The 26,020-nt window shown below is 46.4% G+C and overlaps 3 protein-coding genes across 3 annotated transcripts; 1 reads left to right on the top strand and 2 right to left on the bottom strand.

The window, feature by feature from the left end:
* Positions 1-428: 428 nt before the first annotated feature.
* LOC125540313 (uncharacterized) lies at positions 429-3,341 on the bottom strand. Its single transcript, XM_048703918.2, has 3 exons — positions 2,977-3,341; positions 2,659-2,864; positions 429-912 (listed from the first exon to the last, which is right to left on the bottom strand). The coding sequence occupies exons 1-3, from the start codon at positions 3,064-3,066 to the stop codon at positions 654-656; spliced, it is 555 nt and encodes a 184-aa protein (XP_048559875.1). The 5' UTR covers positions 3,067-3,341; the 3' UTR covers positions 429-653.
* Positions 3,342-10,899: 7,558 nt separating this feature from the next.
* On the bottom strand, positions 10,900-11,783 carry LOC125538378 (uncharacterized). The gene is made up of 2 exons (XM_048701633.2): positions 11,463-11,783; positions 10,900-11,392 (listed from the first exon to the last, which is right to left on the bottom strand). The coding sequence occupies exons 1-2, from the start codon at positions 11,550-11,552 to the stop codon at positions 11,168-11,170; spliced, it is 315 nt and encodes a 104-aa protein (XP_048557590.1). The 5' UTR covers positions 11,553-11,783; the 3' UTR covers positions 10,900-11,167.
* Positions 11,784-16,470: 4,687 nt separating this feature from the next.
* On the top strand, positions 16,471-19,043 carry LOC147987648 (uncharacterized). Its single transcript, XM_087540389.1, has 4 exons — positions 16,471-16,714; positions 16,881-17,176; positions 17,287-18,262; positions 18,429-19,043. The coding sequence occupies exons 1-4, from the start codon at positions 16,477-16,479 to the stop codon at positions 18,920-18,922; spliced, it is 2,004 nt and encodes a 667-aa protein (XP_087396515.1). The 5' UTR covers positions 16,471-16,476; the 3' UTR covers positions 18,923-19,043.
* Positions 19,044-26,020: the final 6,977 nt, after the last annotated feature.

Raw genomic sequence — 26,020 nt, 5'->3', positions numbered from 1 at the left:
TTCAGGTTGGATCCTTCTAATCTATGCTATTCTTCATTAGCGACAGTTGATGTTCTGGTGTGCCGGTCCTATAAGGCCTTAGCACGACAACTTCTCGACTATCTACTATAACAAGGTTTGCCGGCTCCGGCGAAGAAGGGCGATGATAGCGGCCCGCCGTCGGCTCGCTTCGATGCTTGTAGTCGTCCCTAGGTCTACGGATCTTAATATAATTTTTATTATTTCTGTTTACGTTACACTGCCATGATCCATGATTAAAGATGAATATATCAGAAGTTTTTCCGAAAAAAATGACAACGTTTTTCTGGCTTCGCTAAGGACATGTGTGCATTTTTCTGTTTTTCAAAGATGGTCCTATAAGGATTTATCAGTTTTAGTTTTTTTAGTGGTCAGTTTTAATATATGATCTTTGCCTTTCTCAAATAAAATACAGTAAACATAAGGCGCATGAATGTAAAATACTTAGACAAACAGACCGATCTCTTCTACGCACACTCCACAATCCCACATGATCTATTCAGCTGTTCACTAACACTATCAATGACGCACACTGTTCTCGGCACACAGAGCAGAGCCACACATTCACCCCACACTTAACCTACAACACACGACACGAACAGACATCGCTCCACGATCATAGCAAGCCGCAGGGATCAGATGCGGGTCATGCCGATGCCGCCGCCGTTGATGATGGGCGGGGGCGCGGCGCGGGCCTTGGAGTAGAAGACGTAGTGGAGCATGACGAAGAGCGTGGTGAGGAAGGCGAAGGCGGCGCCGGCGGCGAAGACGCCCCTGCGCAGCATGGCGCAGGGGAGCGCCCCTTCGTTGTAGTAGCCGCTCACGTACTTGGTGTGGTACGCGTTCCGCACCGACCCCGCCAGCAGGCACACCTCCGCGATCATGAACGTCAGCCTGCATATTGTACCACCCACAGATTCAGATAGATTTTCAGCCGACAGAGTCGTTGCTGGTGTAAACTGTACTCTCTCTGTTTTAGAGTGTGCTGAACAGAGTTAGGAAACTGCAGTGCAGACTATTCAAAACTGTAGTCTGTTTTACCGACCCTGTCGACAGAGTCATTGCTATTCAAAACTGTACTTACACTAACAGTGTGCTGAACAGATAAGAGTTAGGAAACCAAAAAAATGTTGTGCTTGTACGACGTCATTCTGTACTGCAGTGCAGAGAGTCATTTGGTTTTGTTTAGTGTAGTATGATCAAAGGACACAGTGACATTTATGAACCATAAACCAATGTGAATGAGGCCACCAAAATTTGGTTGAGTATGATCCTAGTGTGTGTCAAGTAGTACAGTAATATTTAAGAACAAATAACATGATCAAAGTACCAAGTAAAATAGAATTGAGGGTGTACATTACAGTCATTACCACCCACAAGTTCAGAGCAAGGAACAGCCGACAGGGTCGGTACTGGTGTACAGTGTAGTACTCTGTAGTTTTACCTGAACAGAGTTGTAGACTATACTCTCTAGTTTTTGCTGAACAGAGTTAAAAGACTGTACTCTGTGTTTTGTGCTGAACAGAGTTCTATACTGCATTCTATAGTTTGTGATGAACAGAGTGTTTCTAGAAGCAAAAGATTCGTTCGGTTGGTAGCTTCATGTGCTAATGTGTGACCAACACGTGACTTGTTTGTAGCGTCTGTTGACAAAAAATGTCAGTCATAGTAACTGACAGTGTGCCATGACATGTTTATATGTTATCATGCTTAGGAATCAACCACTCTGTATATTTTTTGCATCTCTGTCACATCCAATCGTGATTAAACATACCCTCGAATGCCTATAGCACACCGACATGTTTGATTAAACATACGTACTAGTTAGGTATATTTATTTTCCAAGACTTTGTTGAATAGAACTAGTACAATAAAGATGGCTGTCCTCCTTGTTGAAAAATAAATTAAAGGTGTAAAATTAGAACTGAGGGTGCACATTATAGTCATTACCGCCCATAATTTCGGAGTTTGAGAGCAAGGAACGGCCGACAGAGTTTCAGGGTCGGTACTGGTCTAGATTATACTCTGTAGTTTTTTGCTGAACAGAGTTATTATAAACTGTACTCTGTAGTTTGTGCTGACATAGCTGTAGAATACTGCTGAACAGAGTTTTATACCCTACTCTGTAGCGTGTGATGAACAGAGTGTAGAAGCCAAAATTTCGTTCTGTAGCTAGCTTCAGGTACGACAGACATGAAATGTGCTAACGTGTGACCAACATGTCACTGATTTCTAGTAGTGCCTATTGACCAAAATGTCATTCATAGTGACTGACAGTGTATCTTGACATGTTTATATGTTATCATGTTTAGGAATCAACTACTACTGTGTATTTTTTGCATCTCTGTCACATCCAAATGTGATCAAACATATGCTCGAGTGCCTATAAGGCGCCGACATGTTTGATTAAACATATCCTAGATGGTGCTTGCAATAATTAACTGACACCGGCGCACCGCTCAATCAGCACTATCAGAGTCAGGTGTGCGACCGCAAAAGGCCTGAACTACAAGGGCGAAATCGCACGAACAAATAAGCAGTAGTGGATGCTAATCAGCAGGCTGGAAGCCAGCGGTCGACCATGGATGTATGGATCAGAATTTAGATGTTGGTTGGTGAATTAACTGGTTGATTTCTTACCAGCAGAGGACGAAGAAGAGGCCGGAGAAGAAGCGCCAGCGGCCGGGGGAGAGCGCGCGGCCGCAGCAGAAGCAGCGGCTGGCGGCCATGGCCACGGCCTGGCCGACCAGCAGCAGGGCGAGCGCGCTGACGCCGTACCAGGTGGACGCGTCCGTGTCGTACACGCAGTACCGCCTGCCGCCAGGCTCGGCCTCGCCGAGTTGCGCCTGCACCCAGTTTCCCCAATCAATCAAGATTCTAGAACCAGACGCCTCCGGCCTGAGCACGTACGCATACATAGATGCTTGAACGAATTGGCTACGAGATGGCGCGGCTCACCGTGCTCCGGCGGCGCTCGGCGCCGATGGCGAGGACGAAGGCGAGGATGTCGAGGAGCAGCACCAGGCCGATCACCACGATGGACGCCATGGGGGTCGCCGGCCGATCAAAGCCAGATCACGCCGCTTGCTGGGCAGCTAGCCTTGCACCGGCGATCGATGGATCGAACCTGCTACGCAGAGCACGGAGAGCTCGCTCGCCGGCTTTCCTCTGCTTCGGGGGATAAGAGGAGGAGGGTGGGAAAGAGGGAAGGAAAGGCGATGCGCATCGGAGATGTGGCTCGCCACTACTGCTGGGTGGGTCTTCCTGAGGTCGACGTCCCCTCCCGCTTTGTATTCTTCCTCTTGCCACTCTGCTGATTTGCTGTCGTGGTGGTCTGTAGACTGTGTACTCTATCGATGCCACCGCCTACTCCGCTGGCTGCGTGATTACCAAATAAATTACTCGTAGAACACACCTATACGATTCCAGCCGGTTGATGTGCCGGGGCGAGCTGGCGGGTGTCCTGGCTTGGCTTGGAGATGAAACAATTTCCCTTTCACTTTCTCATTTTTCTGATCTTGTTTAGATCACGGCTTCCCTTTCCTTGCGGGCGAAGGATCCGATCGGTTGACGGGTGCTTTTTGCCGTTTTCTGTACGTAGCGACGACGAAGCGACCGATGCGCCAGATGTCCGTCGGCGAAGGGTGTTCTTCCGGGCGACGGCGACACTCGTTTCGTGCGCCGGTGCGCTTTGCGGTGGCGAGTAGCTGGCGAGCAAAGCGAAGAGTGGGCACCGAGGAATCAAAGGAGGAGGAGGTCGAGCCGGAGGTGGAGGTGGGCGGTCCTTTTCCCTGCGGGTATACCGCACCGGAGGAAAACGACGGCTGGATCAGTCAGCTGCCAGTGGCAGCAGCGCCAGTGCCTCCGGCGTGCGCGACACGGGGTCGATGCTAGTATATGCCTAGAGGGCTGGGCAGCTTGCCGATCGGCCGGGTCGGACGGGCCAACCGTCCGCGTCTCTTTCGGCCGCCGGCGATCCGCCGTTTCGTGTGGGGCGATGGCTCTGTTTCCGTCTGCTACCGCCACGCTCAACGCTCATGCCATTCCCGTGCGAAACTTTTCTGCGCCGTTTCATTCTGGTCCGTAGGGGTGGGTAATTCCTGCATTACCGTGGCCCGCGTTAATTCAGAGCAGCTACTTCATGATCCTTCCAATTCGATAGCGATCTGCTAGGGTTAAAATGGAATGCAGGCAACAATTTTGGATTTACCTAAACGCAAATATTCAACTCGCAGCTACTTTTTTCTTGAAAAGGAAGGACCAACCTCCCTGCCTCTGCACTCGTTTTTTTACGAGAAAACTTCCAATCCCTTTGCATTCTCGGGTGCACATAGCCATCATGCCTCTACACTTTTTCTGCGAGAAAACTTGTAATCCCTCTGCATTCTCGGGTGCACGTAGCCATAGCTTTCATTAAAGTGGTGCTAAGCATCAAGACCCGTCAATTGGCTTTCAAAAATAAATCAATAAATAAACAATACCAACTATTGCTATTGCTTGTATACTTTATTTGTGCACCCAGTGTTTTAGTAATGATTTAGAGGACTATCCAACAAAAACACCGTAAGGCATGATTCATTTGTGATGTTGCTGGGTTTTAGGCATTTTACCCTTTTTTGGTTAGGCATTTTACCAAGATGTGTGCGTCGGTACAGGGCCGGCCCTAAGGAGGGGGAGGGGGGCAATAGGGGCCGCCGCCTCGGGGCCTCCAAACTTAGGCCCCCTGCACACGAATGCACAAGAATCGTCCCTGCCACAAATCCCTGATAAACGTCATTAGAGATCCTTGTTCTTTTTTTACAGCATTAGAACAATAGAGCTCCTTGCCCTCAGCGAAGAAGATGGCACAATTTTACCTTTTACCACCTAGGCCTTGGGCCTTTTATTTGGTATCAATGTTAAAGGAGTAAGTGGATTGTGGGTTAGCTGGGTCAGGATCGCACATTTCTAAGCGGTCTTTTTGAAAGATTGGAATGACCATTGGTTGAAGTGGTGGCAAAAGCAACGACGCATAAGGCTTAGTCCTAGCAAATTAAGGGAAATATTTATTTGACGAACATTGCATGGCACTTTTTCATGTTGTGTTACGCTTGGTAATAGACATCTGAGAAGTTTGCCCCTTTGCCCATCTTGTTCTTGCGGTCTATAAGATATGAAACATTTGTTGTTTCAATGACAAAAAACTAAGGAGGTTTGGAGAAGGCTGGTATTGGAAAAAGTTATTGAATGAGCTTGGGAAGTTGATCATGCCAGCGAAACTGTCCCGGAATTTTTATTTCACTTTCCAGATCAAGATTTATTTATCACGGGCCTCCAAAATACATGTGAGATGATTGCCGTCACCACTTGGCATTTGTAGTGGGGAAGGCGTAAGTGGGTGCATAAGGAGAAGATTCAAGATGCTATCCAGATTGCTATAGGAATTCTTGCTCTCACGACGGCTAATTATGTTTTTGTTTCTTCTCCAAATGTTTCTATTAGGAGAGAGGGGGGATTCACCCATCTGTGGGTTTTGTGAAGCTTAATGTTGACGCATCCTTTGATCATGAATTACTTAAGGCTATGGCTGGGGCGGTCTTGAGGGATGATAAAGGCTTCATTGCGCGGGGGTGGGTGGGGAGGGGGGGGGGAGTTGAAGAGTAGATTGGTGTGCAAATGTTCCGACGGTGGAAGCTCTGGCGCTTAGATTCGGTCTATCCCTTACGCAAAGGGTGGGATGTAATCGTCTTTATATTAACTCTGATAATTTGAAGGTAATTGACATAATGAAAAATGGATGACGGTCGGCAGGAGCAGAGGCGCATTTGACTACTGTTATTATTTGCCTTTTGATTCTCCTATTTCTCGTTTTGACTTTTGTAACAGAGAGGCTAATAAGGTAGCCCATGAGCTTGCTAGGTTGGCTAGATTTTCTCTGACATTTGATTGGATTGATAAGCGTTTGGATGAAATTATGCGCCTCCTCATAAGAGCATCTTAGCCAGGCACCCCAAACCAACCTCAAATGCCCGGTGGACGGCCCTGTCACAAAAAATTGACCCCGAAGGACTCCTCAAACCGGTCTCAAACACAAATTAAATAATTCGAAACTTTTGAAAAATGGGAAAAAATAAGTAATTTTAAGAATAAGTAAATAAAAAGAAAAACAAGGAAAAAAGAAAAAGGCAAAAACCCAACAAAAAAAGAAAACAAATATGTTCGCAAGCGTCTATAAGCTTCTCCAAAACGGGCTGCAAGCTTCAAAAAACCAAAAGCTTGCCCGCCTTCAAAGAAACAAAAGTGTGCCACAGATTATGGTGTGCGATACTAGCTATACAACGATGGCCTGGCCCATTATTAACAATTGTGCGTCAGTCGATGAAGGAGGTGCCCATAAAATCACTAAGGGCATCTTCAATGGTTGTAAGAAAGTACCTGCTACAAATCCCTAATAAACGCCATTAGAGCTCCTTGTTCTTTTCTTTACAACATTATAGCTCCTTGTTCTCAGCGAAGAAGACGCTACAATTTTTCCTTTTACCACCTAGGCCTTGGGCCTTTCTTTAGTACCAATGTTAAAGGAGTAAGTGGATTCTGGGTTAGCTAGCTCGGGATCGCACTGTCTTTTTGGAAGATTGGAATAACCATTGGCTGAAGTGGTGGCAAAAGCGACGGCGCATAAGGTTCAGTCCTAGAAAATTAAGGGAAATATTTATTTGACAAACATTGCATGACACTTTTTCATGTTGTGTTCCGCTTGCCAATAGACATCTGATAAGTTTGCCCCTTTGCCCATCTTATTCTTGTGGTCTATCAGATACGAACATTTGTTGTTTCAATACAAAAAGCTAAGGAGGTTTGGAGAAGGCTGGCATTGTAAAAAAAGTCATTGAAAGAGCTTGGGAAGTTGATCATGCCATCGAAGTTGTCCCCGAATTTTTATTTCACTTGCCAGATCAAGATTTATTTATCATGGGCCTCCAATATACATGTGAGATGATTGCCATCACCACTTCGTATTTGTAGTGGGAAAGGCGTAAGCGGGTGCATAAGGGGAAGATTTAAGATGCTATCCAGATTGCAAGGATTCTTGCTCTCACGACGGGTAATCATGTTTCTTCTTCTCCAAATGTTTCTATTCGGAGAGGGGGGGGGGGGTGGATTCACCCACCTGTGGGTTTTGTGAAGCTTAATGTTGACACATCTTTTGATCATAACTTACTTAACGCTATGGCTGGGGCGGTCTTGAGGGATGATAAAGACTTCATTGCCGGGGGGGGGGGGGGGGGGGGGGAGGGGGGAGGTGGGTGAAGAGTAGATTGGTGTGCAAATGTTCTGATGGTGGAAGCTCTGGCGCTTAGATTCGGTATATCCCTTGTGCAAAGGGCGCGGTGTAATCATCTCTATATTAAATCTTATAATTTGAAGGTAATTGACACAAAGAAAAATGGATGACGGTCGACGGGAGCGTAGGCGTTTTTGACTATTGTTATTATTTGGCTTTTGATTCTCCTATTTCTCGTTTTGACTTCTGTAATAGAGAGGCTAATAAGGTAGCTCATGAGCTTGCTAGGTTGGCAAGATTTTTTCCGACATTCAATTGGATTGATAAGCCTTTAGATGAAATTATGCGCTTCCTCATAAGAGCATCTATAGCCAGGCACCCTAAAGCAGCCTCAAATGCCCGGGCGGACGGCCCTATCACAAAAGATACACCCAGACAGATGCCTCAAACACAAATTAAATAATTCAAAACTTCAAAAAAATTGGGAAAAATCAGTAATTTTAAAAATAAGAAAATAAAAAGAAAAACAAGGAAGAAAAGAAAAAGGGAAAAAACCAACAAAAAAGAAAACAAATATGTTCACAAGCGTCTAGAAGCTTCTCCAAACTGGCTGCAAGCTTAAAAAACCAAAAGCGTGCCTTCTTTAAAAAACAAAAGTGTGCGACGGATTATGGTGTGCGATACTAGCGATACAACGATGGCCTGGCCCATTATTAACAGTTGTGCGCCAGTTAACGAAGGAGGTGCCCATGAAATCACTAAGGGCATCTTTAATGGTTGGAAGATAGTTGTTGGTAGACTTTGTCACATAGGATTTTTGATGATATGTCGCACAATAAATAAAGAAAAAAAGTAAGATTGTATGTACATTAACCAACACCCCTTACACAAACTTCAGTGTAGAATGAAAGAGCACCTTATTTATTATCTTACATCATATTGAGCAAACTACATATAACCTATTGGAGTAGTTATATGTTAAGGTGTTGGTTGATGACATGACTTATTTTATCAACAAGCTAACAAACAAATTGTTGGAGATGCCCTAATTGAGGAGTACTCCTTCCAAAGATCACTTCCACGTCCCCAGGTCACGACAAGTGGCGCACTGCATGCGCCACTTGTCGAAACCTGAAAGTTTTCCCTTTTTTATAGATCCGTTAATTGAAAATGATTTATATCTTAAATCATGCGTCTAAATCTCGAACCGTTTTCATTGTTGGATTCATCATGTCGACATCTTTAAAACTAGATTTCATGTTGATAAGTTCTGTCGAAGTTTTTTTCATGTAAAAATCGGACAAAACAACCGGACTGGGAGCACATTTTTTCCCTTCCGAAAGCCGTTTCCAAGAGGCACGGCCGTGCCTCTCACGGAACCAAAATCATGCCTCTCGTGAAAGAAAAAAAAATGTTTTTTTCCTTTTCGAGAGGCACGGCTGTGCCTCTCGGGGAAGCAAAGCCATGCCTCTCACGAAAGAAAAAAAAACAAGTTTTTTCCGTTTCCGAGAGGCATCGTCGTGCCTCTCGCGGAAACAAAACCATGCCTCTCACAGAAGAAAATACATGCCTTTCACGGAAGAAAAAAAAAGAGAAAACGTGTTTTTTCCCATTTCTGAGATGCACGGCCGTGCCTCTTGCGGAAGAAAAAAAAGAAAATGCATTTTTTTTCGTGCCTCTCATGATGCAAAATCATGCCTCTCGTGGAGGAAAAAAACGCGTTTTTTTACGAATTTTTTTCCAAAATTTAAGGAAGATCGGTGAAAAACCAAAGAGCCGTAAAAATCCGGAAAAAACCATCTAAAAAGCCAAAAAAACATGTGGAAAAATAAAATAAAAGCAAAATCCGGAGGAATCGTCTAGAGCACGACACGTGGCGGCGCATCCCGAAGTGACCCTTGGGGAGGCTGGAACGAGCGCTCTTTAGTTAGTTGCTCTCGGGTGCCTATATCTCGCTTACTACATAGGGCAGCCTCGCTCGGCCGAATTCCAAACTGGGCCGGCCCAGCGAGTGGGAAGCCACAACCTGCTTTTTTCTATTTTCCAAAGAATTATATTTTTTCTTTCTGTTTTCACTTTGCAATTGGAATATATTACAACAAACAACTTACACAAGAAAATTGAAATCTCAACTTTGTATAGAAATTTATTTTTCCGATGCACACAAAAAATGTACAACGTGAATGCAAAAAGTTACATAAAAATATAAGTTTTCAAATGTTAATCATGTAATTCAAAAATGTTAAATGTGTATAAAAAATCCTGATGTATACAAAAAATATACAATGTACACAAAAAATAGGTATAAAATATAAGTTTTCAAAAATGTTAATCATGAATTTGGAAAATATTAAATGTGTATACGATAAAAGTAGACTTAAAAATATGTTTAAAAAATGCTAATATATTTTCAAAATGTTAAACTTGTATATAGAAAAAATGTCCCTCGTGTAGTACAAAAAATTCCAATGTTTATGAGAAAAGTAGACATATAAAATATATGGTTAAAAATGTTAATCATGAATTTATTAAATTTTAAATATGTATATGTAAAATATCCATGATATATAAAAAGGTACAATGTGTACGGAAAAGTAACATCAAAAAAATATGAGTTTTAGAAAAACATGGTAATCATGTATTTGAAAAATGGTAAAGGTGTATAAAAATGTTCCGCGTGCATGCATGCAAAAAATGTAGAATGGCAAACGAAGAAAAACAATAAAACTGAAAAAAATCCTAAGAAAAATGAAGAAAGAAAATCCAAAAATCAGTTAAAACAAAGAAAGAAACAAAAAAAAACAGAAATATACCAAATAAAACCATACAGATACAAAGAAAACCAAAAAGAAAAACTAAAGAAAAAACAGAAGAAACCCAAAAAAACGAACAAAAACCAGTAGAGCAAGCGAGGAGAAGTAGACTAGCCTGGCTAAAACACGACGTGAATTTTCTCCAGGCGAGTGTATGATACAACTCGCTATAAGCAACGTATCGCCGTAGTTGACGAAAACCTCTAGAGCCCGCTTGGATTGCCGTTTCATGAACGTATTTTTTCTACACATGTACTTCCTCCATCTAAAAATACTTGTTATTAAAATAAATAAAAAAGGATGTATCTAGATGTAGTTTAGTTCTAAATATATCTATTTTTTATTCATTTTAATGACAAGTATTTGCGGACGGAGGGAGTAATTGCTTTCAGTCGTATTAAATGAGGCAATTGTAAAATCGGGGTGGAAAGAAAACGGAGAAAGGAAGGCGTGTTTATTCTTTACCGGGTGGAAGGAACTGGACTGCCCCATTTTTTTAATCTGAACGACAAACCAAGGAGTTGTTTCCCGGCCGCACCTAATTATTCTAGGAGTGTATCTTTCACAGGCCGCACCTAATTATTCTAGGAGTGTATCTTTCACAGGTAAGTCACTGCAAAACGTCAATCCAAGTGCTGCCTAACGTATTTCTATCGTTGCTATCCTAATTTATATATTTTTTTGCTAAATCTCAGTCGACTGAGACTTGATTATGTCTCAGTCAATGCTATGTTTCGTAAGATCTTATATTAAGATTTGTGAAAAAAATGCTATTATATAATGAGACAGATAGAGTTTATTTTTTCTTACATGTTATGTTACTCGACTGAGGCTTGATTAAATATCAATCGAGTGAGACCTAGCCACACAAAAAAATAAGCTCCAGCCACACAAAAAAAATAAGCTCGGTCGTTGCATTGCGGTGGTGTGGGTAGTATCGGGCCGTGATGAGGCCGTCAAACTTCGATTGTAGCAAATGCCAAGTGAATAATAGAAGCCCGTAAAAAGAAAATAGAAGAACAACGAAACGGTGAATGAACTTGTTGGTTAATTACCAGGAGAGGATGAAGAATTACCAGGAGAGGATGAAGAAGAGACCGGAGAAGGAGCGCCAGCGGCCGGGCGAGAGCGCGCGGCCGCAGCAGAAGCACCGGGTGGCCGCCATGGCCACGGCCTGCCCCGCCATCAGCAGGACGATCGCGCCGGGGCCATACCACGTCGACGCCTCCGTGCCGAGCCCGTACAGGCAGAAGGGCCTCTCGGGGTCGTCGTCGAACACCAACACGTTCACGTAATCCTGCACTTTCCCCGATCAGAAAATCCTGACGCCTGTGAGCATATGTGCATATCTACTACTGCTTGCTTACCGCTCTCCGGGGCAGCTCTCCGCCGATGGCGAGGACGAAGGCGAGCAGGTCCAGGCCGAGCACCAGGCCGATCACGATGAAGGGCGCCATGGCTCCGCTCGCACAGCCGGCCGATGGAGACGCGCCCGTAGTGGCTGGATTAAACAACTTCCATTTGCTCGTGGGCGAATGGTTCGAGCCAGGGATGGACGGCCTTTGCCGTTTTCTTCTCTAGCAAAACGACGAACCGATGCGCCGGGGGCGGAGCTACTTGTGCGTACGTACCCTGATGCACAGTTTGCTTTTTTGTTAGCAGCGGTTAGCTCCTAAAACTAGCAGGTGCGCAGTTCAAAATAACGCCGATCATCAGGGGCTCAAGAAATTCCTGCAGCGAAGCCAGAAACTGTCTCGTGCCCAGTTCAGAAGTGGCCTTTTTTTTGCGGGGTGACATTAAATCCCTCATAGGCTAGTGTGGCCATCAAAGGGCGTATGCCTTGTGGGCATCAAGGCCCGTTCAGCCTAGAGGCTACATGCTAGAAACAAATCCATAAATTGATAGGTCAGGCATATGGATGCACTGTGTGTGTGTGTGTGTGTGTGTGTGTTTAGGGAAAGTCATCATGATGGGGGGCTTTTTTTGGGTGTAGAATCAGGATAGAATGGTTACATCATTCTAGAGAGTCTGGAATAAAACTAGAGGGGTCATCGTCCACATACAGATATTAGTCGAAATCGAAGCATTCCTAGCAAGCTCATGAGTCACTATATAAGTATATAGTCCTTCCTATTACAATAATCAACAAGCACATTGTCAAATCCAAAAATAAGGATATTGCAATCAGCATACACAGCTGCCGCTGAAGTAGTAGAGAAACCCCCATCCATAGTTTGAAGCACTGAAAACAATCAATATGAATAGTGAGGCCCTATTCGGGATGGAGGAAAAACGAAGGAAAATCAAAGGAAACTTGTTCCTAAGGAATCGTTGCATGTTAGGCTGTTCGGTATGAAGGAATCTACACTTTCCAATCCTCTGGATAGGTTCTCCTCCCTGCGTTTTCACGGGAAATCGAACATTCACCACTGTCAAATTTTTCGTGCAGGCCCGAGGCACCTTGGGACCCATGTGGGGTTCAATCTGTACTATGTCAGGGCCCACATACGGAAGAATTAAGACAAGAGTTGATCTGTTAATATTGTCAAATCACTAGAGGGGCCCATATGAGGGCTCATTTGATTCAAAGGAATTTTATAGGATTTCTGGAGGATTGAAATCCTTAGGATTTTTTCCTATGTTGGTCGTTTGATTCATACGATTGAATCCCATAGGAATTTTCCTATGGAATCTTTTGTACTACATTTCATAGGAAATCTAACATCCACTCCAACCTCTTTTTACAATTCCTTTGTTTTTCCTGTGCCATCAAACACTCATTGCTAATCCTATAGGATTCAAGTGGGCATGCCATTCCAATGCTATACTTTTCCTATTCCTACGTTTTCAAAATCCTATGAATCAAAGAGGCCCTGAGTTGGAATAAAATAATTTTCATAATGTTTGGAAAATGTTAATAATGCATTTTAAAAATGTTAATCATGTATAGAAAAAATATTTTCAGTGTATACAAAATCCATGCAAAAAATGTACAATGCGTATGAAAAAACAAACATGAAAAAAAATATTTGTTTTACAAATGTTAATCATGTATTTGAACACTATTAAACATGTACATAAATTTTTTCCTGATGTATACAAAAAAATTTAATTGACATGGAAAAAGTAGACATAAAAAACTATATGTTTTCAAAAATGTTAATCTTGTTTTTGTAAAATGTAAACATGTACATATAAAATGTTTCTGCTGTACACAAAAAAGATACAATGTTAATGAAAAAAACATAAAACATATATGTTTTAAAAAGTATTAATACTGTATTTTTAAAATGTTCAAATGTGTCTATAGAAAATATTCCTGGTGTATACAAAAAATGTAAAATTTGTATGGAAAATAGAGGCACCAAAAAATAGGTGTTGTCAAAACTGTTAATCATGTATATAAAAATGTTCCTGAGGCATACAAAAAATGTATAAAGAAAACAAAGGAAAGAAAAAAAGCTTAAAAATAAACAGAAGACAAAGAAAAAAGAAAGAAAGAAAAGAAAAAAACAAAGTAAAATAATAAAAGAAACAAAAAGGAAAAATAAAAAGAACAAGCAGATAAAAAGTGTGAAAGAAACGAGGAAAAATGATGAGAAAATTGAAAACCAGTGAAGAAATGAAAGGAAACCAAAAGAAAAAATAGACGAAACTAACACATATATTTAGCGAGCGAAGGACTCAGCAAACTAGCGAGGAAGCGACCGAGCTAATGGGCCAGTCCATATGCGCGAACCTTTTAGACGAGACGGATGCTACCGTCTCGATAAGCGAGATATAGCACTCAAGGTCTAGTGGAATGAATTGAGATCCGTAGGCAACCGGCCCAAAGTGAAGTTTTTAACAATTGCAGTACCTACCGGCAAAGAAACAACCATCAACTTATAAGATGTGTGCCATGCTCAGAGTACAATAAGTAATTATTATTACACTATACAAGAAAGATACTATTACCAACAAATACACCCTCTCTAAACTAAAGACTTACCTTTAATATTCATTATGACATTTTGAATTGCTCATAACGTCAGATTTTCTTATTTTGAACTTGTTTAAATATTTCAGTTCAGGTCGACATGAACTTTAAAACAAGACTAACTAGGATATATTTTCACCAGTTTGATTTTTCAATCATGTTTCAGTTTCAATTATATTTAAAATAAGAGGTTTCACTCCTTTTCAAAACAGTTTTCTGTCAATTCAGAAAATTGATTTTACACATTTGAGTAAACTAATTTGACTCATTCCATAAAACTGTTTTTTTTATTTTCAAAAATGGTTTCACTCAATTCAAAAACTAATTTCACTCTTTACATGAAACTGATTTCACTCGTCCTGGAAAATATTTTTCATTTATTCATTACACATATATCAAAGAATTAGTTTCATTCATTTTAAAGAACTCGCATTAGTCATTTATATCACTTATTTCAAATATGAGGTTTCACTATTTATTTTCAGTCATTTAAAAAACATATTGAAGTAAATTCAAACAAAAAAACTCACTGATAGCAAACACATTGATTTCATGGAATTTATATAAATAATTTCACTCATTTACAAAACCTGCTCAGAAAAAAGATAGTCAACACCTCGTAATCTGTACTTGAGTCACAAAAAAGATGGGACCATGAATGCTACCTTTAGAGAATCTAAAGCTGGACTCAGCAAATCTGGCACTCTAAACATTCACGGACGCGTCTGCGGGTAGTGATCGGTCGACCTTTAAGTTTCCTTGTCCATAACGGGATATCTCATTAGCAAAACACCAAATCCATATAATTACATGCAAGCGTAAACCTAGTCTAAATCTTCGCCCACGCTCGTCCGCCTTCAAGTCCTTGTTCCCGTCCATGTCCATGTCCAATCGTCGGCGAGGTAAAGTATGACATGGGAAATGGACTAGCTCAGATGGATACAAGGCTCTGCCATCTCCCATGTCCTAGTCTTTTCGTCAGAGCTTATGGCCTCGACGTCGCCGGTTGAGGTGAGGTCCATGATAAACCACTTGTGATCTGACCTAGATAGCTCCAATGACTTGGTCGTTGAGGCACCAAGGGGTGCCGGTCACCCGTAGGCCATAGCGGCGTGCAACTCCGCCTACATGGCCTTGGCCGCGAGGGCTGCAACCGACTCTCACGCCATGTGCCTAGCACGACGAGATGGGTCGGCGTGGGCCGGATTCGGCGTGACAGACACGCCCAGGCGCGCTTGGACCTCCCCATATTGCCCCCCAGGTTTGGTCTGGATATGAGGGGTTCCGGTCAGCCCATACATATAGGCCCGGTTTAAGGCGCCTAGCTGGGTCATGTTTTCTAGCACAACATAGTAGGGAGGCGGCCGGGGGGGGGGGGGGGGGGTTGAGGAGTCTGGCTGTAGATGCTCATATCTATCTATGGTGGGACCCAAAAGAAAGAAATATCAACAGTAAAAGCCAGGAATGGAACCAATATTTAATTCAGTGCTCGGGCTCATCTGCATCCGATGAACAGTAAAACAAAAAATAGCAGAAAATTTCCAAAAATCTGGAAATTTTTTTGGAGGAAAGATGATTCAGTGCGCGAGGCGCGCGCAAAATTTCGTGGCTAAAGGACATTTGAGGAGCTCGCAACAAAAAAGACAAAATGAACTCCAAATAGTGTTGTTTTCAAAAGCTTCTCACATGTTCAAAAATTATTATTTTTGCCGAGAGCTACTGAAATGTCCAACCTGTACGGAATTTGGCACGGATTTTAAACATGGTAATTCGAACGTTTTTCATGACAACTTTACTTCACGCAAGGTTGGCAAACATGGCAGTTTTCTAACAAAAAACGAACCGGGACAAAGTTGTCATGTTTTAACAACTAAAGTTGCCATGAAAAACATTGTGGTGACATATTTAAAATCCAACGTTCGTGTGTGCAGTTGCACCCGAGAGCCAAAATGCCGTTTCCGGAAAGGAGTAAATATCTTGATATACTTCACCATGTGGCAGCACTGAGCCTTGGCTCGTGTGTTGCCGGTGGGTAACGTTGCCGCTAAAAATGTCTTTGCCACCCGGCCCTTTCTCGCTCGATTATAGTTGCAACCGCAAGACCGAGCGAGAGGTTGACACTGGAATCAGTCCATCGACCTCCACTGCTGTAAATTGATCACTCCTCTCTGTTGAAGTATTCACCGTTGTACACGTTATGTTTATGACCGGTTCTCCAGGATCTGTACCGGCTCCTTCATCCTCTCGGTAGTGCCTAGCTAGATTGTAGGAGTTCAGTTGAGTACTGGTACTGGGGCTGCCTCTCCTCTCCTCTCCTCTCCTCTCTATTTAAACCGCATGATGTCAACCGAATATATCTACACTCTCATCACACTCACTTCTTTGCTCGACTTAGATCAGAAATGGCAATGCAGACGGGCTGCTGCTCGGCGGCGGCGGTCCTCCTCTTCCTGGTGGTTGCCGTGGCCGGTGCGTCGGTCGCCGGGGCGACGTATGTCAGGTACAAAGACCCCAAGCAGCCGATCCAGGCGCGCGTGGAGGATCTCCTCAGCCGGATGAGGATCGAGGAGAAGATCGGGCAGATGACGCAGATCGAGCGCCACAACGCCTCCTCCGCCGTCATCGAGAAGTACTTCGTCGGTACGTACATGCAATCATGCATATGTCTCCCATAGTTTGCTCTGTTCCTTCCTTCACCGGCGAGGCGAATCGGTCGATCGATTCTCGAAGCCAGCGTACGTGTGCGTGTCATCTCTCTGCATTGCATGTGGGTTTGATCGATGGAGCGATGGATGTGTGCATGCAGGGAGCGTGCTGAGCGGTGGCGGCAGCGCGCCGTCGGAGAAGGCGTCGGCGGCGACGTGGCAGGAGATGATCACCAAGATGCAGAAGGCGGCGCTCAGCACCCGCCTCGGCATCCCCATCATCTACGGCATCGACGCCGTGCATGGCAACAACAACGCCTACAACGCCACCATCTTCCCCCACAACGTCGGCCTTGGCGCCACCAGGGACCCCGACCTGGTCAAGCGCATCGGCCGCGCCACGGCGCTCGAGGCCAGGGCCACCGGCATCCCCTACACCTTCGCGCCATGCGTCGCGGTGCGTAATAAGCTCTTCATATCAATCATTTTTTGGCTACATATAGGAGTATGTCTCAACGTCGTCCATCGTTAACACATGCGTCCGGCTGGGACGGGGCATGCATGCAGGTTTGCCGTGATCCAAGGTGGGGCGGGTGCTACGAGAGCTTCAGCGAGGACACGAAGCTGGTGCAGCTGATGACGTCGGCCATCATCCCCGGCCTGCAGGGCGACGTCTCCACCAAGCACCCCAGGGGCGTCCCCTTCGTGGGCGGGCCCAAGCACGTGGCCGCCTGCGCCAAGCACTTCGTCGGCGACGGCGGGACGCACCACGGGATCAGCGGCAACAACACCGTGCTCAGCTTCCACGACCTCATGCGGATCCACATGCCGCCCTACTACGACGCCGTCATCAAGGGCGTCGCCTCCGTCATGATCTCCTACTCAAGCTGGAACGGCGTCAAGATGCACGAGAACAAGTACCTCATCACCCAAATCCTCAAGGAGAAGATGCACTTCAGGGTACGTACGGCGTCAATTTGCATACATTGTCATTGTCATTTCGTACGTCCATCGGTTGAGTTGACACGTACGGTGGCGCAGGGTTTTGTGATCACGGACTGGCAGGCGGTGGACAAGATCACCACCCCGCCGCACAAGCACTACTACCACTCCATCCAGGAGACCATCCACGCCGGCATCGACATGGTCATGATCCCATTCGACTACCCCGAGTTCGTCGCCGACGTCCAGGCCCAGGTCATGCGCGGCGCTATCAAGATGGACCGCATCAACGACGCCGTCTCCCGCATCCTCAGGGTCAAGTTCGCCATGGGCCTCTTCGAGAACCCCTTCCCCGAACACAGCCTCACCGCCCAGCTCGGCACCAAGGAGCACCGGGAGCTCGCCAGGGAGGCCGTCAGGAAGTCGCTCGTGCTGCTCAAGAACGGCAAAGGCAGGAAAGACGGCAAGCCCGTCCTCCCGCTCTCCAAGAAGGCCAAGAAGATCCTCGTCGTCGGCACCCACGCCCACGACCTCGGCCTCCAGTGCGGCGGCTGGACCAAGTCGTGGCAGGGTCAGTCCGGCAACGGCATCACCGGCCAAGGTACGTACTTACCTCGATCACGTCCTCATCTTTCTTTCACACATCTCTCTCTCTCTCTCTCTCTCATCATCCGACCGCTCCTCTTATTGTACGCGTTGATGCTTATATATGCTAGTTGTTGACTACTCCTACGATACGATGCATGTGCGTGTGCGTGTGCGTGCAGGCACCACCATCCTTGAGGCCATCAAGTCGGCGGTGGACAAGAAGACGGTCATCGACTACACGGAGCACCCGGACAAGGGCTCCGTCTCCAAGAACGAGGACGAGTACGACTACGCTGTGGTGGTGGTGGGCGAGAACCCGTACGCCGCCACGGCCGGCGACAACCTGAACCTCACCATCCCGGGACCCGGGCCGGAGGTCATCAGGAAGGTGTGCGAGCTCGTCAAGTGCGTCGTCGTCCTCGTCTCGGGCCGTCCGCTCGTCGTCGAGCCGTACCTGGACACCATGGACGCGCTCGTCGCCGCCTGGCTGCCGGGCACCGAGGGCCACGGCGTCGCCGACGTGCTCTTCGGGGACCACGGATTCTCCGGCAAGCTGCCCCGGACGTGGGTCAGGTCCGTCGACCAGCTGCCCATGAACTATGGCGACAAGCTGTACGACCCGCTCTTCCCCTTCGGATTCGGACTCACCACCAAGCCAGCGGATCGCAGCTAGCTTAGCTTAGCCCGCCCCTCATCGGATCGAGTTTGGATTTCATCTTTTTCCATAGCATTAGCCTCAGATTAATCCCTTAGTTAATTAGCCCCTGCATGTCCCTGAGTGAGAAATCGATCGATCGAAAATAAATGAACAAGGTTTTGATCGCATATACGTCGCCGTGTGTGTGAGTTCGTTGTCAACGTCCCATGAACTCTAAATCTCTAGTGACGCCACAGTTGTCCATCCCGAATTCTCAACTTCTCGGGTTCTTCACAATTATTTAGCTAGCTGATGCCCGCCACAGATCTTTCAACTACTGAGAGCCAATGAAGCGGCCCTCAGTAAACAAGATGCCAATTTGTACCTCCCGTCAGCGCGTGACGGCTCCGTGATGGTCGGGCAACCTTACACAAGAAACTAAGGCCTGTTTGGGTCATAAGTTTTAAGATTTTTTTTAGTCCTAACTTATAAGTCCCAAGTTCTTAAAAAGTCTTTATCTGTTTAGTTCTTGGGACTTAAACATAGACTAAAAGATCATATTACAACTATAAGTCCCTATAAGTTCCTCCTTGAGAGTCTTATTTCATAAGTCCCAAATGCTCACTTTAAGTCCCTATAAGTCCCTCCTATTTGGTTTAGATGGGACTTATAGGGACTATTTTAAGTCCCCAAAAGTCCCTGGAAACAAACACCCTCTAAACTTGACATACTTTCGTGCCCCGGTTCGTCTTCCTTTTATTTTAAACCGCGCGGCCGCTTCATCTAAGAGCATCTCCAGCCATTACCGGGCCCCCCCTCAGGAGACATAAAAATCGCCGCCTGAGGGCGAGTCGGTGATATAATCGGCTTTGGGACGGTTGGGCACCCAGCCGTTGCCCTCAGGCGCCGATATCGGCCCATTTTTTTTGCGTAAATGTGCCCGCTTTTCGGCCCACTTTCGGCAAAAAATAGCCCGATATCTGCGTGAATCGGCCCATATTCGCCGTGGTTCGGCGTGAATTCAACACAAATATTTTTTTATCGCATAGTTCATCACAGAAAATCAATAGAAATCAAATAGTTCAACAAATAGTAAAACACAAATTATATAGTTCAACAAATAAAAACTCATATTTCATCACACGTGAAGCTAGGCGTTGCCCTTGAGCCTCCATAGGTGCTCCACCAGATCGTGATGTAGTTGTTGATGCACCTGTGGGTCTCGGATCTCCTGACGCATATTGAGGTAGACTGTCCAAGTTGCCAGTAGTTGGTGATCAACTTGAGCAAGAGAACCCTGCCTGTAGTATGGTTCGGTATCAAACACTGGCTCTTCCTGCTCGCTCTCAATGATCATGTTGTGCAAGATGACACAACAAGTCATGATCTCCCACATTTGATCTTTCGACCAGGTCTGAGCAAGGTATCAGACAACAGCAAATCAAAATTGGAGCACACCAAATGCCCGCTCGATATCCTTCCTGCAAGCCTCCTGAACCTTCACAAAGTGAGACTTCTTGCTTCGTGAAACAACGTTTAAGATAGTCTTTACAAATTTAGACCATCTCGGATAGATGCCATCAGCTAGGTAGTAACCCTTGTTGTACTGCCGCCCATTGACCTCGAAGTTCATCGGAGGAGAATGACCTTCAACAAGCTTGGCAAAGACAGGGGAGCACTGCAGCACGTTGATGTCATTGTGAGTTCCTGGCACACGAAAGGAGTGCCAAATCCAGAGGTCCTGTGTGGCCACCGCCTCAAGTACCACACTGCAACCGCCTTTGGCGCCTTTATGCATCTCCTGCCAAGCAAATGGGCATTTCTTTCATTTCCAATGTATGCAGTCGATGCTTCCAAGAATTCCAGGAAATTCTCTTGCTGCATTCTGTGCTAGGATCCGAGCAGTGTCTTCCGCATTGGGTGTTTGCAAGTATTGCGGTCCAAACACTTCCACCACTGCCCTGCAGAACTTGTAGAAACACTCAATGGTCGTGGACTCGGCCATGCACCCATAGTCATCAAGTGAATCACCGGGAGCTCCATATGCAAGCATCCTCATAGCTGTCGTGCACTTCTGGATTAAGGTGAATCCAATTTTGCCGGTGCAATCCTTCTTGCACTTGAAGTAGCTGTCGAACTCCCGGATGAAATTCACAATCCTGAGGAAAATCTTTCGGCTCATCCGATAACGGCGCCGAAATATTTTGTCGCCGTGCAGTGGAGCATCGGCGAAGTATTCGGAGTAGAGCATGCAATAGCCTTCCAAATGATGCCGGTTCTTTGCTTTCAGCCGTCCTGGCGACGAGCCACCTCGCCGCGGCTTTTCATTGCTCGCGAGCAGGCCGGCGAGGGCGGCGAGGACCATGAGGTGTTCCTCGTCCTGGACGTCGCCATCGGCTTCCTCCTGCAGCAGTCTCGTGAGCGCATCCTCATCGTCCGAGTCCATCGCCGAGCAGACAAAACGCCGAACACCTGGCGGTGTGGTGGGCGCATACCCGCCGGTATACCTCCCTACGTGACTGGAGCGCCAGAAAACTCGCCCGGACGGTGGTGGAGAGGCTGCCGCGGCGAAACCTTCTCTCTTTTCCGGCGGGGAATGGCCTATTTAGCAGTGCTGGGCGGTGGTCAGCGCTGGGATCGGCTGGGTGGTGGCCAAACGCGCGGGGGTGGGAGACGAATCTGGACGATTGGCTTGACTTTTCGCCGGACAGTATGGCCCAGGTGTGTTTTCCCCTTGCGTCGGAGCCCCCGAGCGCCCCCGGTGTGCTGGGTTCGGCCTGCGATCATCGGGCCCCAAAACGGGCCAAGTCGGTGGATTTCGGCGTCTTGAGGGCGCGAGTGGGAGATTTTTTCGGCGCTGGCGCGTAAAAAGGCGCGTGGGGGGCTGTTGGGGGCGCGGCTGGGGATGCTCTAACCCTCCACAATGAGTTCTGCTCAGCTGCCACGGCCACCACATCAACACCCTCCTCCACAGCAATCGCAGCTGTTGGGCCTAGATCCATCGTCGTGTTGCCGGCACAGCCAATACCTTATTTGCCGCCTCTCTGAGCCGCTGGCCTCCCCACCACCTCAACGTCGGCATCCCCGCACAATGCCACAGAAGGGAGCCAGGTCATCACCGCCCCTTCCTTTTTTTCGTTATTTATTAGTAAATTTTTATATGCAACTTTGATATATGCGATGATGGATGATAATATGGAGATTTGATATATCAATGGATGATATGGGTATGTTATATGCTAATATATATATTGGCGTTACATGGATAATATGGATATTGATGTGTATGTTTTTATTTATTTTTAAATTTATGTTTTGTAAATGGATGCATGAGTTTTTTTTTTGCATCGAGTATTTAAGAAGGTATAATTTTCATTTGAATTTTTTTACAAAAATATATTTTTAAAACTATCCTTCATATATTTCCATTCAAATAATAATTCATACCATTCAAAAATGTTCAATCTGTATCAAGAAAATCTTACTCATGTATACACAAAATATATAATGTTTATTAAAAAGAGGAAAACAAAAGAAAAAAAAAGTACCAAACAAGAATTTTGTTTCATCCAATGGAGTTCCAACTACCTTTCTTTTGGATTTCCATTCTACTTAGATATGGTGTATGTAGATCTAATTTTTATTCGTCACGACACAGGCCGCTTTTCTCACCATACCACGGTGAGTTCGCATCGCAATGACCGCTCCACTCTATCGAGTTTCTTGATTTCTCGATGTGCAAATTGGATGGTTCCAAGCTTTCTTGATTTCACTCTGTTTCTTGATATCTGTCTGACTACAATTTCTGAATGAGAATTCCTCTTCTTAATTACCAGAATTTTTCGGTGAACTGCAGGGCCCCGAGTACGTTGTTCGACGGCGCCGCCCCGGCGACTCCAGCGGTGGTGGGGTCTTCCGTGTCAGGGGCCTGGACTTGGGGCTTCGTTGTGTCCGGCCGTCATCCGATGGCGATAACGTCATGCCCTGCACGAGTGACGAGGCCATCACGTCTGACACCACAACCACCAGATAAGAAGCTCTCTTTGCATTGCTTATCTATCTACTATCTACTACCATTATAAAAAAAGAGAGGACGGAGAACCAAACAATCTCATCCATCCATACAGCTCGATCCAATGGTCCATATGGCTCCAATGTTTAGCGCTAAACCACGTTTACTGGCCTTAGCAGTCCACACCATCCCGCCACTAATTAATTTTTCCTTTTCAAAATAATAACTGCTCGCATCGCACGATCGCACGACTTCCTCACGCGCCCCCAGTGCGACATGCGTAGCGCGGGGGATCTATCTGCCCTCCTCGCTCGCCGCCGACACTGCCGGAGGCGGAGGCGCTGCTGCCCCACATGATCTGTCGCCGAGGCCGCCACTAGAGGACCACTACCACTGATCCTCAAGCTCGCCGAGTCGTCCCCAACACGCCCCATGGTCGCCGATCGTCAAGCCGCCCACCCGCACGCTCGCACGCCCCTTCTGGCCAACTGCTCGCCCCGCCGCCGCCCCTTCACGCCTCGCCGCTCGCCTCGCCTCTGATGGCCGCCGAAGCCAGCGGAAGCCGCACGCCGCCGCACCTGGTGACCTGGGGTTTAGACGAATGTAGCCGCTAGAGGAGCCACCGCCCCTGAGGCCTGCCAACCAGGGGTTGCGCCGGCCGCCCGCCGATTTTCCGCTCGCCATGGGCCCCGCACGCCCCGGCCTGGGACTGCCGACGATGGCGCCTTACGCCCTGGGGTTACTGGCTGCTGCCGACGCCTTACGCCGTGCTGTTGCTGGCAGCTTCTGACGCCATCTGAATCTTTTCCGGTGAGCCACCTTGTTCTCTCTTCTCTCTCCAATTTGTACAAGATTCAGTACCTCCGCTGCATCTACACGACCGTCATCTTCTAACGCGCATTAGGCTATCACCAGCAAGAATCCGAGCCGCCACCACTGTGCAGAAGCTCCCTGCTGTAGTGAGATTGAAACTTCAGAATCATTACACTTGTAGCTATATCCTGTCCCCTTTTTCTGTTGGGCTTCATATATTCATTGGTTGATATGATTTTTAGGTCAGGATAAATTGCGGTGATTTTGCATAATCTGTCCAGGGAGCTTTTCAAGACCAAATGCTTCCTCAACCAAGCTGTTTGGCAACAACAATGCCAAGGTTCAGTTCGGCAAGGAAGCCCAACAACTTTTCACAATGACCACTATGACAAGTATTCTGGTCAGTGGTTGTTGCTCTCTTGTGGTCGGATGTATTACGGATGTCTCTTGTGCCACTGACAGATTGGTTTGGTGCTTGGTGTGATTTTCAGGCTTGGTAAAACAAGAAGATTCTGACGGTGCAGACAGATGTTAATAAGGAGGTTATCTGGTCCTCTCGACTACCAGTGAGGCCAAAAAGTGTAGATATATGCCTAAGTGTGTGATATCATGGCATTCACACGCTTCACTCCATCTAATACATCAAACAAAGCACGGGTATTGCCTCTCTTTGATTTCTATCATCATGAATGGATATGTGCATATCCTCATAACTTATTGTCTGTGTTGCTTGAATAAGAATTGTTTTACTTGTTCATGTGTTTTTTGTTGGGGAACGTAGCAATAATTCAAAATTTTCCTACGTGTCACCAAGATCTATCTATGGAGAGACTAGCAACGAGGGGAAGGAGAGTGCATCTACATACCCTTGTAGATCGCTAAGCGGAAGCGTTCAAGAGAACGGGGTTGATGGAGTCGTACTCGTCGTGATCCAAATCACCGATGATCCTAGTGCCGAACGGACGGCACCTCCGCGTTCAACACACGTACAGCCCGGTGACGTCTCCCATGCCTTGATCCAGCAAGGAGAGAGGGAGAGGTTGAGGAAGACTTCATCCAGCAGCAGCACAACGGCGTGGTGGTGATGGAGGAGCGTGGCAATCCTGCAGGGCTTTGCCAAGCACCGCGAGATATGAGGAGAAAGAGAGGGAGGGCTGCAGCAATAGGCAGAGATCAGATCGCGCGTTATGGGCAGCCCCAGGCCTCACTATATATAGGGGAGAGGGAGGAGGGTGCGCCCCCTCTAGGGTTCCCATCCCTAGAGGGGCGGCAGCCCTAGATGGGCCTTGGGGTGGCGGCCAAGGGAGGATTCCCTCCCCCCAAAGGCACCTAGGAGGTGCCTTCCCCTCCTAGGACTCTTCCTTTTAGGGTTTCCCCACACTAGGCGCATGGGCCCTAGGGGAAAGTGGCGCCCCAGCCCACTTTGGGCTGGATCCCTTCCCACTTCAGCCCATGGGATCCTCCGGGATAGGTGGCCCCACCCGGTGGACCCCCGGGACCCTTCCGGTGGTCCCGGTACAATACCGATGACCCCGAAACTTGTCCCGATGGCCGAAACAGGACTTCCCATATATAAATCTTTACCTCCGGACCATTCCGGAACTCCTCGTGACGTTCGGGATCTCATCCGAGACTCCGAACAACATTCTTTAACCACATACAAACTTCCTTTATAACCCTAGCGTCATCGAACCTTAAGTGTGTAGACCCTACGGGTTCGGGAGACATGCAAACATGACCGAGACGTTCTCCGGTCAATAACCAACAGCGGGATCTGGATACCCATGTTGGCTCCCACATGTTCCACGATGATCTCATCGGATGAACCACGATGTCAAGGACTTAATCAATCCCGTATACAATTCCCTTTGTCTATCGGTACGACACTTGCCCGAGATTCGATCGTCGGTATCCCGATACCTTGTTCAATCTCGTTACCGGCAAGTCTCTTTACTCGTTCCGTAACACATCATCCCGTGATCAACTCCTTGATCACATTGTGCACATTATGATGATGTCCTACCGAGTGGGCCCAGAGATACCTCTCCGTTTACACGGAGTGACAAATCCCAGTCTCGATTCGTGCCAACCCAACAGCTACTTTCGGAGATACCTGTAGTGTACCTTTATAGCCACCCAGTTACGTTGTGACGTTTGGCACACCCAAAGCACTCCTACGGTATCCGGGAGTTGCACAATCTCATGGTCTAAGAAAATGATACTTGACATTAGAAAAGCTTTAGCATACGAACTACACGATCTTGTGCTATGCTTAGGATTGGGTCTTGTCCATCACATCATTCTCCTAA

Source organism: Triticum urartu, chromosome 2A (assembly GCF_056163025.1).
Source record: "Triticum urartu cultivar PI428250 chromosome 2A, HENAU_Tu73, whole genome shotgun sequence".
In the NCBI taxonomy this organism is placed as follows: domain Eukaryota; kingdom Viridiplantae; phylum Streptophyta; class Magnoliopsida; order Poales; family Poaceae; genus Triticum; species Triticum urartu.
Note: the sequence above shows the minus strand (reverse complement) of the source record. Positions and strands in the feature narration are given on the sequence as shown.